The sequence below is a fragment of the Panthera onca genome, chromosome B2, assembly GCF_046562875.1.
Source record: "Panthera onca isolate mPanOnc1 chromosome B2, mPanOnc1 haplotype 2, whole genome shotgun sequence".
Classification (NCBI taxonomy): Eukaryota; Metazoa; Chordata; class Mammalia; order Carnivora; family Felidae; genus Panthera; species Panthera onca.
Window position 1 is genome coordinate 150,805,590 of NC_138343.1, and position 15,925 is coordinate 150,821,514.

At 61.9% G+C, this 15,925-nt stretch overlaps 1 protein-coding gene across 1 annotated transcript; it reads left to right on the top strand.

Annotated features, from left to right (window-relative positions):
* Positions 1-1,143: 1,143 nt before the first annotated feature.
* LOC144616452 (uncharacterized) lies at positions 1,144-6,463 on the top strand. Its single transcript, XM_078447597.2, has 4 exons — positions 1,144-1,220; positions 2,921-3,191; positions 5,363-5,668; positions 5,794-6,463. The coding sequence occupies exons 1-4, from the start codon at positions 1,156-1,158 to the stop codon at positions 5,878-5,880; spliced, it is 729 nt and encodes a 242-aa protein (XP_078303723.1). The 5' UTR covers positions 1,144-1,155; the 3' UTR covers positions 5,881-6,463.
* The last annotated feature ends 9,462 nt before the right edge of the window (positions 6,464-15,925 follow it).

Here is a 15,925-nt window from a genome sequence, read left to right on the forward strand (position 1 = left end):
GGAGCACAGAGGGGGCCAGGTGGGAGCAGAGAGGGGCCGGTAGGAAGCAGAGAGGGGCCGGGAGGGAGCACAGAGGGGGCAGGGAGGGAACACAGAGGGGGTCAAGAGGGAGCACAGAGGAGCTGGGAGGGAGCAGAGAGGGGTCGGGAGGGAACACAGAGGGGGTCAAGAGGGAGAACAGAGGGGGCCAGGTGAGAGCACAAAGGGCTGGGAGGGAGCACAGAGGGGGCCAGGTGGGAGCACAGAAGGGGCCAGGTGGGAGCATAGGGGAGCTGGGAGGGAGCAGAGAGGGGGCCAGGTGGAGCACAGAGGGGGCCAGGAGGGAGCACAGAGGGGGCCAGGTGGGAGCAGAGAGGGGGCCAGGTGGGAGCATAGAGGGGCTGGGAGGGAGCACAGAGGCGGCCAGGTGGAGCACAGAGGGGGCCAGGTAGGAGCAGAGAGAGGCCGGTAGGGAGCAGAGAAGGCCCAGGAGGGAGCACAGAGGGGACCGGGAGGGAGCAGAGAGGGGGTCAGGTGGGAGCACAGAGGAGCTGGGAGGGAGCACAGAGGGGTCAGGAGAGAGCAGAGGAGCTGGGAGGGAGCACAGGGGGCTTCACAGGGGAACTGGCTTCATCACATAAGGTGCTAATGTCTTAGAACCAAAGGAAAAGAGGGCAGGTCCCTGCCTGTGGCCCAGCACGAAGGCCAAGATTGAGGGGGTCGGGACAGGGGTCAGAACAGAAGAGTGTGGGGGATGCTTGGAGCTGGAGAGTCCCTCCTTTCCTTGTCTCCTGCCCCTCCTCGAACACGGCCCTGTGCTGGCCAGCGTGTCCTTGTGCTGTGGCAGGAGCTGGGCGCGGAGGGGCCCTCTGGCCTGACATGGACCCTCCAGTCGCCCTGCGGGAGGGTGTGGGCGGGAGGGATGCCCCTTGGCGGGTGGCCTCCCTGCTCGCCGTGGGTCGCCTCCGGCAGCCTGAGCCGGCGCTGCCCTTGTGGGTTTGTGGGAAGTGGTTTCATGATGTCTCACGGCAACTGGTTCTACTTTTTTGTCATATCATGAAATTATATTTGGGTAGAAAAAGATACAGGGTTTCTTTTCAGTGTGTGATTTCTTGTTATTTAAATGATCAGCTGCTGAGACACCTTCATGCTGCCGTACTTTGAAGTCACACGCGTATGGACGGGAGAACACGCTGCCTAGAATACGTGAGGCGCTGCGTTCAGGGACGAGCCATCGAGTGGTGAGTGGCCCTGCAGGGGCTGGCGGTCTCTTCCCCAACGCAGTCCCCGGTGCCCCGGCTGTGGCTGTTTTATCCTCTGGTCTTGGAGCCCGCGCTCCCCTGGCCCCTTCCCGCATGCCACAGGATTAACTTGACTCTGATTTACGCGGACTTGTTGGGCCAGCTCTCCTCAGACAACCCCACGGTCCCCCTCCTGCTGGGTCTCCCCAGGCTTCTAGCACTATCTTCAGAAGGAGCAGCGCAGTCACTCCAGACGGTCGCTTCCCTCCAGACCCTCACGGGGTGAAAATTGTGCCGTGATGGACGAAGAGGCCAAAATGCTTGCCAGACAGAGAATCAGATACATAGTGCCGTGGGGAGAACGTGGTCAGGGACTTAAGAGGCCTGCTCAGCCCTGCCATCGTTCCTTCCCCATGTCCTTCCCCAGTGCACCCTGCTCCCTCTACCACTCCCTTCCCTGGGTGCGGCTGGAAATGAAACCTAGAGGAGCAGTAGGTTCAGTCTACAACAGCTTCCAACCCTGGGGAATATTTAGGCCATATTAACAAATGCATAGGGTCCTGAAGAAAGGAGGTGATAGACCCATTTTACTCCGCACTCAGGCAACTGCTAGAGCATTGTGCTCAGCTGTGGTCCACACGTAAGGAGGCACTGTCAGTTTCCTGGAGACCGTACTATGTTGTTCGTGTGCATCAAAGTGTCTTGCATACCCAGTGTAGAGTTGGCAAAGGGGTACTCATTAACTCACTGTTCTCTATTCTTCTATCCAAAATATTCATCTATTGATGAAAATATGTTTTTGATCACTGGCTATGTGTGGGGCAATGTCATAGGTCCTGAGATACAATCGTAGATAAAAGATTTACAAAGATTTGCTGAATGAACATTAATTGCATGTTCAGAAAGAGACAGAGAGACAAGGACATCTATTTTAAGGGATTGGCTCATAAAATTGTGGATTCTGGCAAGTCTGAGATTTACAGGGTGGGCCAGGAAGAGTACGGCCCTCTGGAGGGGGTTCCTCCTTCCTCCACAGACCTCAGTTTCTCCCAGTGTCCCGGGGTCTCCCCCTGCTTGGATGCGGCCCCGCTGTGGGGATCATCCGCTTTACTCAAAGTTGGCTGACTTAAGTGTTGATCTCACCTGAAAATACGCTCCCAGTGACATCTGGACGGGTATTTGGCCAAACGCTGGTGCTGTGGCCCAGCCAGGCGGACACGTGAGCCAACCATCCAGGGGTGTGATGGCTGTTGGTGAGTTTACAATAGTCAGCTTACATGGGAAGAGAATGGGGCATCCCACGCAATCCCAGGGGGAGCCAGGGGTGTCCCACAGCCTCCCATGGGATCCCAGGGGTGAGGGAACCGGGGCACCCCACTGGATCCCAGAAGTTAAACTGGGACCAGGAGTGGAAACCGTGTGGGTTGACTGAGAGCAGCTGAGGCAGGACCTGCAGGGTCCGGGGTCTTTTCGTATCATTTGTGAAAAGCTCCAACGGGCTTTCAGGCAAGGGCCGCACAGGCACACGGTCACCCCCAGAGGCCTCTCGGTGAGTGACAACCAAGGTGGACGGAACTTGGCACGGCCCGGGCCCAGAGGAAGAGGAGGGAGGGGTGGGCCGTGGGTGCCCTCCTCTGCGGTAGGGGTGGGGGCCCCTACTTTCCCTCCCAAATACCCTGTCTCACGTGATGACCCTGCAGGTCCAGACACACGCCCCCGAGACGCCTCGATTTCCTGCGGAACTCTCCGGCCTTATCTTCTGCAGGTGACTCAGCAGGAAAGGCCCCCAGGGAAACGTGGGGCGGCATCAGCCACAGGGCCGCGGGCCCCACCTCCACCATCTCCCGCCTGCCCGCCCTCTCCCTGCGCGGCACGTCCAGATGTCGCCGTGGGCCGCGGACCGCTTTCAACACCGCTCAGCAGGCTGTGCTGACACAGGGCTGCGCTGATCCTGCGGTCCTTCACTCCGAGGTGGGGGCAGCGTTGCCCGAGCAGGGGTCTGGACCCGTCAGAGGCTCTCAGCCTCCTCTCCGAGGAGCCCGTGGAGGGAAGGGAGCCTGCGGTGGGTGGGCCCTCCAAGAGCAGGGCCGTTTAGCCTGAACATCCGCCGCGGCCCCCCAGGCTGTGGGGCCCTGACTGGGCAGGCTGGGCTCTGGGAGCCTCCCGGCGCGAGCTGGAGCCTGGGGGCCCGTGAAGCAACTTCACCCCGAGCATCAGGGCTCTGGGGCCACAGCTCCTCCAGCAGGGCCCGGGGTGTGGCCACACCTCCTATGCTGGGCCACCCAAGCCCAGACGCCCGTCCAGCTCTGAACTCCGCTCCTGCCTGGAGCCTGGGGTCACTCTGTCACCCGCAGGGGCACCAGGGTCACTCGGTCACCTGCAGGGGCGCCACGTGGACGAGAAGGGAGAGATGAAAGACCCCACGGCCGGCCAGCGGCGCCCCCTGCCAGCAATGTGTGTGGTGCCCGGAGTAGTCAGTGCGGTGACCTCAACCCCAGGCCCCTTGCCGCGGCCCCACTCCGTCCTGTGACCCCCACACCCGTGTTGCTGGGCACCTTCCCGGCCCCTTCCTCCTGTGCACACCCAGCCGCCCCCGCCCCCCGCCCCCGCCCCCAGCAGACCCTCCCCCAGCGGTCCCACCTCTGCCCACCCCTGTGCCCCGCCTGCTACCTGTGCCCAGGGCCAAACAGAGGTGTCCCACCTCTTTCTTCTCCACAGAAAACACAATAGTATGTCCGAGCAGTGGCCTCTGCTTCCCCGGGCCTCTTCTCCACACCAGTCTGCGGTGTGCTTCTGTGCCGGCTGCCAAAACCGCCCTGGTTATACCACCCACAGCTTCTTGTTGCCACCCTCCTGGCCCCTTTCTCACCGCCCTCCCCCCCCCCCCCCCCCCATTAATGCTGTTCTCACACAGTTCTCTGTGTGGCCCTCAGGACAGCAGAAGCCACATTGGATATTTGGAGATTCCTTCCATAGGGAATTACTTAGAGAATCTTAGTAGAGCTGGGAGCCAGTGCAGAAGGCACTAGGCCCAGGGACCGGACACACTGGGGAACGCTGTTGTCCTTGGTGGGTCTCCCGGGGCCAGGTACCCACCCCTGGGGTCCATCCTTGGGAGCCCGCCCCCCCGGGAACCCACTCCCAGGGACCCATCTTTGGGGACCCACCCCCTGGGGCCCATCCTTAGGAGCCCACCTTCCCAGGAACCCACTCTTAGGGACCCGTCTTTGGGGACACAGCCCCCGGGAACCCACTCCCAAGGACCCGTCTTTGGCGACTCACCCCCTGGGGCCCATCCTTGGGGGCCTACCCCCCAGGAACCCACTCCCCGGGACCCATCTTTGGGGACCCACCTCCCGGGAACCCACTCCCAGGGACCCATGTTTGGGGACCCACCCCCTGGGGCCCATTCTTGGGAGCCCACCACCCTAGGAACCCACTCTTAGGGACCCATCTTTGGGGACCCACCCCCCAGGAACCCACTCCCAGGGACCCATCTTTGGGGACCCACCCCCTGGGAACCATCCTTGGGGGCCTACCCCTCGGGAACCCACTCCCAGGGACCCATCTTTGGGGACCCACCCCCCCGGGAACCCACTCCCAGGGACCCATCTTTGGGGACTCACCCCCTGGGGCCCATCCTCAGGGGCCTACCCCCTGGGAACCCACTCCCCGGGACCCATCTTTGGGGACCCACCCCCCGGGAACCCACTCCCAAGGACCCATCTTTGGAGACCCACCCCCTGGGGCCCATCCTTGGGAGCCCATCCACCCAGGAACCCACTCCCAGGGACCCACCTTCATTGATGCCACCGAAATGGGTTTGCATGCTGTCCACTTTCTGACCTTGTGTGGTGTCTACACTGGCAGAGTTGCCCTGGCATGCTGCCTGGAGGGGGCCTAAGGAAAGTCACTTTCAGGTTGGCAATGCTGTGATCTGCTCCTGGAGCAGAGGGTGTGTGAACGTGGCAACAACAGACAAGGCCCGACACTGAGGTTTGGGTGGCCTCTTTCCTCCACTTCCCCGTTCCCCTGTGCAGTCCATCCTGCGCGAGCAAACCTGCCGACAGGGGTCCTGTGGTCCTAGAGCCCCTTCCGTGACAGGCACATGTTTACAGCTTTGCGTCCGATTCCCCGGCCAGGTCCCCACAGCTGTCAGGTCGATGGAGTCCAAGGATCGTCACATGCGATGTGTCGGGAACAGACCTGTCCTCCAGGAATGTGCCTTCTCTGAGCGTCCTGGGCCCTGCTGCCTGTCGGAACTGGGGCCCCACCCCTGCGTCTTGCTTCCCGGCTCGCCTCCCTACCTGCACCCCCACCTGGCCAGGCCTCTCTCCCCACCTGGGTTACTTTGGGGGCTGGCTCCCACCCTCCTGGCCATGCCCCCAATGCCATCATGTCACTCCTCCGCTCGGAAGGCCTCCTTGGGTCACGTCACAGTCCTCAGGGTAAATACGGTGGTCCTGCTGCCTCTGCAATGTCCCCGTGCCTGAGGGCCCCCTACACCTACACTCCAGCCATACCCGGGGTCCCTGGTCCTGCTAACTGATCCTCGTCATCTGTCCATGCCCAGAAAGCACTTCCTGCAAGAACCTTCTCGGCCCCCAGCTCTGGGCGCACCTTCCGTGAACGCACAGCCCTGAGCGACCCAATTCGCTGAGCTGCTGTGCCCCGTGTACCCCGCCAGGCCCACGGCACCGCGGGCGGCCTCTGGGCGTCTCTCAGGCCCTGCACCTGCACCCAGCGCTTGCGAATGGCAGATGAAACTGATAGATGAATGTGAAAAGGAAAAAGACCAGGACCTCGAGGAGAATTTAGTCCATGTTACTCGGAGGAATAAAAGCGTCTTGTCTTGTGAGACCATGCCCGCCTGCGCCCGCCCCAGGCTCTGCCTCCTCATCGGGTTTTCCTGAACTCCTGGACCGAGCTCCTCCCTCAGGCTTCATAGGGCACCTTGCTCAAGCCCACCGTGATGTGTCCCAAGTCGTCTCGAAAACAAGTCTGTCATCTATCCGTGTCTGTCTGTCTGTCTACCATTTATTTGTCTATCATCTCTTACTAATCTGCATCTACCTATCCATCTCTGTCCATCTGTCCATCATCATTATTCTTGTTACCGCTGTTACAATCCGTCATCTGTTTAAAGCCTGTGTTCTTCTCTGAGAGTCCTAGCAAAAAAGCGATGGTGCTTTGCTCATTCTGAACCCACAGTGTCTCACAAAAGCAGATAATCACTGTTTGTTTGCCGGGTGCCGCTCGACAAACACACTCCTGCTCCTCACATCGTTTAGGGGCTGCCGTGGCGGAGAGGACTTGTATGTGACGCGCATCCTCTGAAGGGGTGTGGCCAAGACCTGCAGGTGAAATCCAGGAACTGTGTGGCTGTCAGCGGTCTCCAGAACCGGAACGTTCCTCAGGGAGAGCGTCCCACCAGGACCATGGCGCCTGCTGGAAACAGTCCAGAATGTGACGGAAGGATGACCCAGGTGACCTTGAAAATGTCCTCCAAAACTGAGGAGGAGCCCCTCGCTGGCGGGAGAAGGGGTGTCTCCTGCCACGCCGGGGCTGGCCACGGCCACGTCCGCTCCTGCCAGTCCTCCTGGCCTCGCACCCCTAGGCCCGCCGGGTGAGCCGCTCTCAGGACACCGCCCTGCCGGGGGCGGGGCGCGGGGCCAGAGGAGCGCCCACTGACACCGCGGTAGCTGACACAGCACTTTACAGTTTGTCTGGCCCTCTCTGTTGGCCTGTGAGGGAGGGCACACGGGACACTTGGCTGGATTTCCCGCTGAGGCAACAAGCTCAGGAAGGCGTGAGTCGCCGGTGGGGCCCCGGCCTCGGGGGGCCCCCGGACGGCTCTCCGGCAGCACTTGGGGCAGCACCTGTGCCCTCCTCCCCAGCCTCGCACCCGGGCCTGACCTTTCCGGAATGGGAGGATCCGACATCCGTCAGGTCAGGTGTTCACAGGTTCTGGCCGTGTTCGGTGCCCTCGCCGAGAGGCCGGCTTCTGGGAGCCCGGGCTTCCTGTGTTCAGACCGCCGGGCTTGGCCCTGGGGGGCAGCTGTGGTTGTTCAGCCGGCGATAAAAAGGGGAAACAATGGGGGGAAGTGCCCAGTGACCTGCTTTCTTTCTTAGTTATCACTGAGAAAATACTCTCCGACACCGCGGGGAATGCCCGGGGAGGCCGCCGCAGGGAGGCGGGCCGGGGACGCCCGCTCCGCCCCGGGCCAGGTCACCGGCCGGCCTCACGCACCGAGCCTGCGCTGCGTTGGGAGCCGTCCAGACGGGCCCGGACGGGAGGCGGTTGTGCGGGAGAGTTGGGCTCGAAGTCAGTGGAGCACGCGGGTTTCATCCCCGGGACCGTGCAAACGCTTTGCTCATCTCCGGGAAGGCCACGTTTCTGTTCTCCCATCCAGACAGCTTCCTAGAGCCCCACTCAATGTGCCCACAGACCCTGGGGACTTGGTGGCCCTGCCCTTTCTCAGGCACCTGATGGACACCCGGCCCCCCTCCCTCCGGCCACCGCGTGTTGTCCCACGAGGCTCCGCAGGTGCAGCACTCCCTGGGCCCGGGGCAGTTCACGTGGCACAGCCAGAGCCTGGCGTCCAGCTCCGGGCCGACCAGCCGGTCGCTCTCCCTGGTGCTGCCTGGGCGCTGGCATGCCACCCAGCCCGGGGCCCGGGTCTGCCTGGCGCCGGGCTTCCAGGGGCTTGCGCTCACCGTGTGCCAATGTGGACGCGCAGGGAGGGCCTGGAGGGTCCTCCAGTGTGTGTGCAGGTGACGGTGATGAGGCGAGGGGGCCAGAGGGGCCGTGCCAGCCGCTTGCTTCACTGGCCCGGCTCAGGGGTTTCTCCGTCTCCCGGGCAACATGGGCGGCTCGGTTTCACCGTGTTCAGGGTAAAATCGGGCTCCTCCCAGGCCCGCAAAGTCCCAAGGGCAGCCCCGTTCCCTTCCAGCTGAGGCGACGGCCCTCAGCCTTGTCTGCGGCCGGGACACCGGAGCTCGTCCCATCCCGGGTCTTGGCGGGAGCCGCCCTGCGCGGCTGCTCTGCACGGCGCCAGCGGCTCTATGCTCACTGGGTCCTGGCCCTCGCGCCACCTCATTGGCCTCAGGAGGCCCCGCTGTCCGTGGCAAGTCTGGTGTGTCCTGTATTTATTTCCCCCAACAACCACTTCCTGTGATCTGAGCGACCTCGTTTGCTTCTCGCCTGTCTGCTCGACCAGAGCCAGGCTCCTCGAGAAGGAGGAGTCCTTGAGGTCCCGTGCCTTGCTCTGTCCCCGCCCCCGGACCCCAGGCACAGAGTGAATGGCACAGGAGGTATTCGGAAGTGAGCCGGCGATTCGGGAGTACTCGCGGGTCTGGAGTTTGGGGGCCGGTGTGGGGGGAGGGGGAGGGTGGAGAGGAGGACCCCTGACCTCCCTCTGCAGCGGGAAGACCTAGTTCTGCACCGTCACTGTGCAGTCTGGGTGCAGCAGCCGCTGGGTCAGGGCACAGAGCACTTGGGCCCCGGAGCTGGGAGCACGCTGGCCGTGCCTCGATGGCTCTGGGCTCCTCAGCTCCTGTCACGGCACACTCCTCGAGTCCCCAGTGAATGCCAGGGCCGTGTGACCTCCTCCAGGACAAGGAGAGCTCCCATGCAGCTCTGGGTGACCCGGGAGCAGTTGCTGAGTGAAGAGCAACCAGACAGACCCACAAAGCATCTCACACCACAGCAGACGTCACAGTGGCGCTGGCAGGACAAGCGTGTCCCAGCCACATCCAGCTCATTCTTCCTCCTTCCAGTCTGGCTCTGGGAAGGGGGGATTCCTGCATCCCAGAAGGTCACAAAAGTGCTCCTCGAGGGGCGTGAGGACAGAGCTCTGGTGCCCGGCGGTCCCAGCCCCTTCCTGTCACCCCGTGCATGTGCAGCCGGAAGGGTGCGTGTGCTTAGGGCCCCAGCTGCTGACCTGCAACAGGGAGGTGCCCGGGCAGCCTGGCCCTCTGGCAGCAACGTCTTCCCCGGCCCGTGGCTGCAGGACACGCTGTAATCTTCCCACAAATGCCACGCTGTGGACGGCCCGGCAAGGAGCCGTGAGTCGCGGCCCCTGGGAGCTGAGGGCCGTCCCCATGGAGACGGGGGACAGAGGAGGGAGCCCCAGTTCCATGACCCAGGGAGGGGAACCTGCAGGGAGCAGTGTGGCTTCAGCCCGGGGAGATCCTGGTGGGAATCCCGCCCCACGGGTCCCGGCTTCCGCTGTGGGAAGCTGGGGCAGGGGGCAGGGCCTCCTCTGTGTCGCCCCCACCCCCCGCTTCCAGGGGTGAGAGGGCAATTTTGCCACTGCCCAGGGCATGCCGGGGGCCAGCAGGTAGCAGGGGCGCCGGGCGGCCCACACACGTGCCCTTTGCTGTGTTCCATCAGCGACTTGCTGAATAAGGACAGGACGGGGTGCTGGGCCACACACCCTGAGCACACGGTGCTCTCCTCACCAGGCACGGCTGAAAACGTGCGTGTTTGTTAGCAGCTTGAGCCAGTTTGCAATTTATCTTGGTTTGAACCCAAACAGGCTGCAGACCAAGACAAACAGTCTTTGATGTAATCAACGTATGACTCAGGCCCTTTGCAGGACGGTTCCTGTGCTGAGGAAACAAAAAAAAAGGCCTTGAAAAGTTGCCAGTGGAAAAGCGTGTGTCACAACCGAAGGTCTCCACACCCTGCCCCGGGCAGCCCACGGTGTGGACGTCCGTGTCCCCCCGGGCAGCCCGCGGTGTGGACGTCCGTGTCCCCCCGGGCAGCCCGTGGTGTGGAGGTCCGTGTCCCCCCGGGCAGCCCGCGGTGTGGAGGTCTGTGTCCCCCCGGGCAGCCCGCGGTGTGGACGTCCGTGTCCCCCCGGGCAGCCCGTGGTGTGGAGGTCCGTGTCCCCCCGGGCAGCCCGCGGTGTGGAGGTCTGTGTCCCCCTGGGCAGCCCGCGGTGTGGACGTCCGTGTCCCCCCGGGGCAGCCCGTGGTGTGGACGTCCGTGTCCCCCCGGGCAGCCCGCGGTGTGGAGGTCCGTGTCCCCCCGGGCAGCCCGCGGTGTGGACGTCCGTGTCCCCCCGGGGCAGCCCGCGGTGTGGACGTCCGTGTCCCCCCGGGGCAGCCCGCGGTGTGGACGTCCGTGTCCCCCCGGGGCAGCCCGCGGTGTGGATGTCCGTGTCCCCCCGGGCAGCCCGTGGTGTGGAGGTCCGTGTCCCCCTGGGCAGCCCGCGGTGTGGAGGTCCGTGTCCCCCCTGGGCAGCCCGCGGTGTGGAGGTCTGTGTCGCCCTGGGCAGCCCGCGGTGTGGAGGTCCGTGTCCCCCCGGGACAGCCCGCGGTGTGGAGGTCCGTGTCCCCCCGGGGCAGCCCGCGGTGTGGACGTCCGTGCTCATCCTGGGCATCTCTGGTGTGGACGTCTGTCTACATGCCTCGGGCTGCAGGAAGCATGTCTTTGTCAGTCACTGTTGTCAGGAGGTGGTCTGCACCCACGTGTCGCCTGGAGCTCACGCATTCAGGGCAACATGAGGCAGGTTGGAACCGGGTTAGAGCCCCTTCATATGTGAGGCCAGAGCCTCCCAGGTGTCCTGCCCTCACACACAGCAGCGTCCCCGTGGCTCAGGTTCCTCCGTCCCCAAGCACACCCTGAAACCATTCTGATGGGCTCTTTTCTTCTAGTGACAGGACATTTCTTTCTTTCCTGCACAGGCCGAGCAATTTGAAACCCCCAAAGATGTGCGGTGCCCTGAGTCTGTGGGGAGCAGAGCCCCGGGCTCGGCCTGGGTCGTGGCTCCTCCAGCGAGGGCCCTGCGGCTCGAGGCACTGAGACCTTGGGAGGACTTCTCCTGGAGCTGCGTGTGTGCGGGCTGCCCTCCGGGTCGTTGTGCTGCAGGGCTGACGGGTCCCTTGTGTGTGGGGAGAGGATGTGCTCCCAGCACACCCCGTCCAGCCCAGCTCAGAGCCACCGGAAGGAAGGCCAGCCTTGGGAAGACGCTGGCGTGACAGTCCTGGGGCCACCACCAGCCGCTGCTTGATTCTCCCCTCGGCTGTGGATTCAGGCCTGCCTTCCAGCCCTTTCCGAGTGCCGGCAACTTTCCCAGGTGTTAGACACGTCCTGGTTGATGAGCAGCCCCTTTCTCCCGAGCAAAGGGTCCAGTTGGAGAGACAGATGTGAAGCCAGGGGACGTGCAGGGTCGTCTAAGTGTCGGCCAGGACAGGTGCAGGTGGGTGGCTTGGACCCTGGATTGGTGCTTGTCTCTGTAACAAAGAGGGAAATTTGCTGCAGAAAACGCACCTCGCCTGCACCTTGGCGGCCTGGGAGGCCGCGAGGAGTGGAATCCCTGAAAGCATGTGCCGCAGGCTCGGACTCCAGGGCCGAAAGTCCTTCTTCTCAGCAGAGAAGACACCCCACAAGGCTGTGTGCTGCTCGTAAGCATCTGACAGGCAAAGTGAGGTTTCCAGACAGAAGAACTGGCCTGAGCTTGAACCGTTGGAAGAATCTAGGTCAACTACTTCACGGAAAGTTTTGTGCCTAAAAAATGGGTTTGCCCACCCCCTGTACAAAGAGTACTGTCATCCTGCCCCGACCTGACAGCGACGACCCTGAGTGCTGGGCATCCACCACCACACCGGTCCCCACTGTGGCCGGGAGGAAGGCAGGGGACGCTCCGTCCGTGGCCTGTGTTATGAGACGCCTTTCTTGGTGGAAACTGCACCCAGGGAGATAGTGTCCCTGCCCACAACCGGGACCTGACGTTCTTGGGAATCTGCCAGGACCCGATGTGGGGCCCGGTCTATTGGGGCCCTGTCACAGCGAGGCCCCACTGGCTCCCACAAGCCCTGCTCCGACATGAGTCTCTGAGGCCCCTGCAAATGCAGAGCCCTGGGCCTCACCAGAAGGAACAGGGCCACCTCCGTGTGGACTCAGACACTATCCTGCCCTGCAGGGTCAGCAGAAGGTGGAAGGCAATGGAGAGGCTCTGGGGGCCTGGGTGGGAACCGGCCCAACGCTTCTTCGGACGCCGGAGCCCTCAGCCTGCCCACCACGAAGTGCCAGGTGAGCAGCGAGCAGGGGAGGCCCGGGGTTCACGGACGGGCCCGCGTTGTGTGGAGAGGGTGAGCGGCCCCCACGTCCACTGTGCGAGAGGAAGGAAGGCTTGGCACCACCTAGAGGAAGCGAAGACTGTCTCCCTCAGGAATGACTGTGCCTTGCCTTCCAGAAATTACAGTAAGAACAGGCCTCCTGAGACCCACAGCTTGGACCCATAGCCCCTGAGCAGCGGGTGGCTGCAGGCCACGTGCCTCAGCGGACACTGGCAGCCTCGTTTGCCCCGGGACAGCCTCCCCAGCACTGCAGACGCCAGGTGGTGCACAGACCCTCCGGTGATCCAGGCTGTGACCCGCCCCTGCCCCCCGCCCCCCACACGCCCTCCCATCTGCACCCGGGAGCGCTAGCCCGTGGGAAGTCACCTGGCGAGGGGGATCCCAAATGCGGTCCCCCGGCTGGCTGGAGTTTGTGGGTCAGCGGTCCGGGGTGGGCCTGGACACCACAGCGTGCACACTCGCGGTCTGATGCTGGCTCCGGGGGCTCCTTGGAGCGGCCGCCTGCAGGACAGGCTCTTTCCAACTCCCAGAACCTCGAGCCAGCAAGGCAGCGACGCGTGAACTGCTGTCCCCAGGCCCTGGGCCGCAGGAGGCACTGCCATCCCCCGAGGCCACCTCACTCGGACTCCGGGACCTGGGCCCGGGACGGAGCCCTCGCCCTTGTCCTCGGGGTTTGCCCAGCTGCTGGACTCCCCAGTGCCCCTGGCCGGGCACCTGCAGAGCAGAACGTGTTCCCACCACGCTGCTGCTGGGGACCCCACGACCAGGTTTCTGCCGCAGAATGAGGCCGGTGACTGTGAGCCCTTAAGCCCTTGGTCCGAGGAGCAAGTTCAGGCTTTGACAAGAGTGTCACCATGTCCTCAGGAAAGTGCTGTTCACGTGGGGCCAAGGACCATCTTGCAAGGTGAGCAGATGTGATGGCCAGAGCAAGGACCCTGTGGCTTGCCAGCTGTGTGAACTCAGTGCGTTTGCCTCCCCTGGAAAGTCCCCTTCTCCCACCCAGGGAGGACAGGTGAACCTGGGGAGGTGGTCATGGATCAGTTCTTAAGAGAAACAGACCCACGTGTACACACACACGCACACACGTGCTCACACACACATGCTCACACACATGCGCGCATACACGCTCACATGTGCTCACACACGCACACGCACATGTACACACACACACGTACACACATGCTCGCACACGTACACACATGTGCACACGCGTTCACACACATGCTCACACACGCTCACCTGTGCTCACACATGCACACGCACGCACACACATGTATGCACACACATGCTCGCACACATGTGCGCACACGCACACATATGATCACACATGCACAGATGTGTTCACACATGTGCACATGTGCTCACACATGCACACACACACTCACATGTGCACACACACATGCTCGCACACATGCGTGCACGTGTACACACATGATCACACACAGGCGCACACGTGCTCACACATGCACACACAAGCTCACATGTGCCCACACATGCACACATGATCACACATATACACACATGCATGCACACATGCGTGCTAACACACATGGCACACACAGCACAGGTCACACATACACACCTGTGTACCACATATATCACACATGCACACACGCACATACCACATGCACACACACACTCACACCTGGGCACACACACGCACACACACACCCTGCAACGCACATATACATCACACATGCACAGACACACAGGGCACGTGCACACACACCGTCAAACCGAAGGAGACTTTTCCTACTTCGTCCTCAACGATGCCCGTGTGCTCTGGCGCATTTGGAGGCCGCGTGGAAGGGAGATGTGGGGCAGGCGTCTGTTTGGAGGCAGTGAGCCCCATGTGGGGGTGGGCTGGGTGGCCCCCCGGGGGCTCTGGGAGGCTAAGTTAAGCCGAACGGACCCTGCCCTGGGCTGAGGGGGCCTTCGGGTCTGCCGGGCGCAGTGGGGATAAAGCTGGTGTCAGGAGGGGGCCTGGTGTCTGGATTCTGGGCTGAGTCCCCGGCTGGTCCCTGGGAGGAAGGGCTCGCCTGGCTGTGAGGACAGTGACTGCCTTGACGGAGTGTCCAGCAAAGCCAGTCCCAGGGTGACCTTGTCTCCTCCTGGAAGGGGCAGTGAGGAGACAGGGGGGCCTTTCGTACCCGGGTCAGGGGGAGGGGGGCAGGGGCGGGAAGCCCCGGATGGGGCTTGGAGGCACGAGCGCAGAGATCAGCTGACTGTGTTTCACTAAAACTTGGTTTTCTTCTCCGAAAATGTGGGCAGTTAAACTCCACACGTACTTGCCCGTTATAAGCATTTGTTAGTCTGTGTGAGCTCGGTGCGCCTGCCTGTCGAGGGTCTTGTGGGCATGAAGTTGGACTCGCGAAAAGCTTCTCTGTGGAATTCAGAACCATCTTGCCGACATGGTGGCTCCTAAGCCATACGGCTCCCGTTCCACGGAGGCTTCTGTCGGGCATCTGACAAACCAGCCAGGGAGAAGGCCCCGGAAGAGCAGGGGGTCGTCCGCTCCCCAACCGCACCCTTGAGGCTGCAGCGAGGTGTACCAGTCACGTGCTCTAGTGGCAGCAACGGAAAACCGCGTGCGACTCTGTGGCCCCGACGGGGCAGTCTTCTGAGACCCACCAGGCCTTGGGCGCCTGAGAGAAGGTTCTGTGTCCCCGGCGGGGTGCCCGGAGCCACTCGGGCCTCTGGGGTGGCTGACCGACAAGGAGGACATCAGCACGCTCACCCAGCACCACGTTTCAGCCAGACCAGTTTGTGGGAGCGCATCTGCCCTCAGCCGCTCCCACATTTCCCAAACACCTTGACTCGAACTCTTCGGAACACGGTTCACCCCGGGGACGTGGACACCTTTCCACGACAGCTGCACTTTTCCCTTCGTTTCCACAGGAGGACTAGAATGTCTTCTGTTTTTTGCCTTTTATTTTCTTTTATTTTTTCTAATTTAAATCCAAGTTAGTTGACATACAGTGCGGTATCGGCTTCAGGAGCAAAGCCCAGTGACTCGTCACTTACATACGGCACTCAGTGTTCATCCCAACAGGTGCCCTCCTTAATGCCCCTCACCCATCGAATCCCTCCCCCACCCACCTCCCCTCCAGCAGCCCTCAGTATGTTCTCTGTATTTAAGAGTCTCTTATGGTTTGCCTCCTTCTCTCTTTTTATCTTATCTTTCCTTCCCTTCCCTTATGTTCATCTGTTTTGTATCTGAAAGTCCTCATATGAGTGAAGTCACATGATTTTTGTCTTTCTCTGACGACTAGTTTCACTTAGCATAATACCCTCCAGTTCCATCCACGTAGTTGCAAATGGCAAGATTTCATTCTTTCTCATCGCCGAGTAATTGTATATACAGACCACATCTTCTTTATCCATTCATCCATCGATGGACATTTAGGCTCTTTCCGTACTTTGGGTGTTGATAGTGCTGCTATAAACATGGGGGTGCATGTGTCCCTTCGAAACAGCACACCCGTACCCCGTGGATAAATGCCTAGTAGTGCCATTGCTGGGTCGTAGGGTAGTTCTATTTTTAGTTTTTTTGAGGAACCTCCATACTGTTTTCCAGAATGGCTGCACCAGCTTGCATTCCCACCAGCAGTGCAAGA

Bases quoted from the DNA above. Each gene is read 5' to 3' on its own strand.
- LOC144616452 (XM_078447597.2), top strand. From the start codon at position 1,156: ATGGACGGGAGAACACGCTGCCTAGAATACGTGAGGCGCTGCGTTCAG. The intron at 1,221-2,920 runs GTGAGTGGCCCT...ATGACCCTGCAG, and splicing joins CAGGGACGAGCCATCGAGTG to GTCCAGACACACGCCCCCGA. The intron at 5,669-5,793 runs GTAAATACGGTG...GTCCATGCCCAG, and splicing joins GTCACGTCACAGTCCTCAGG to AAAGCACTTCCTGCAAGAAC.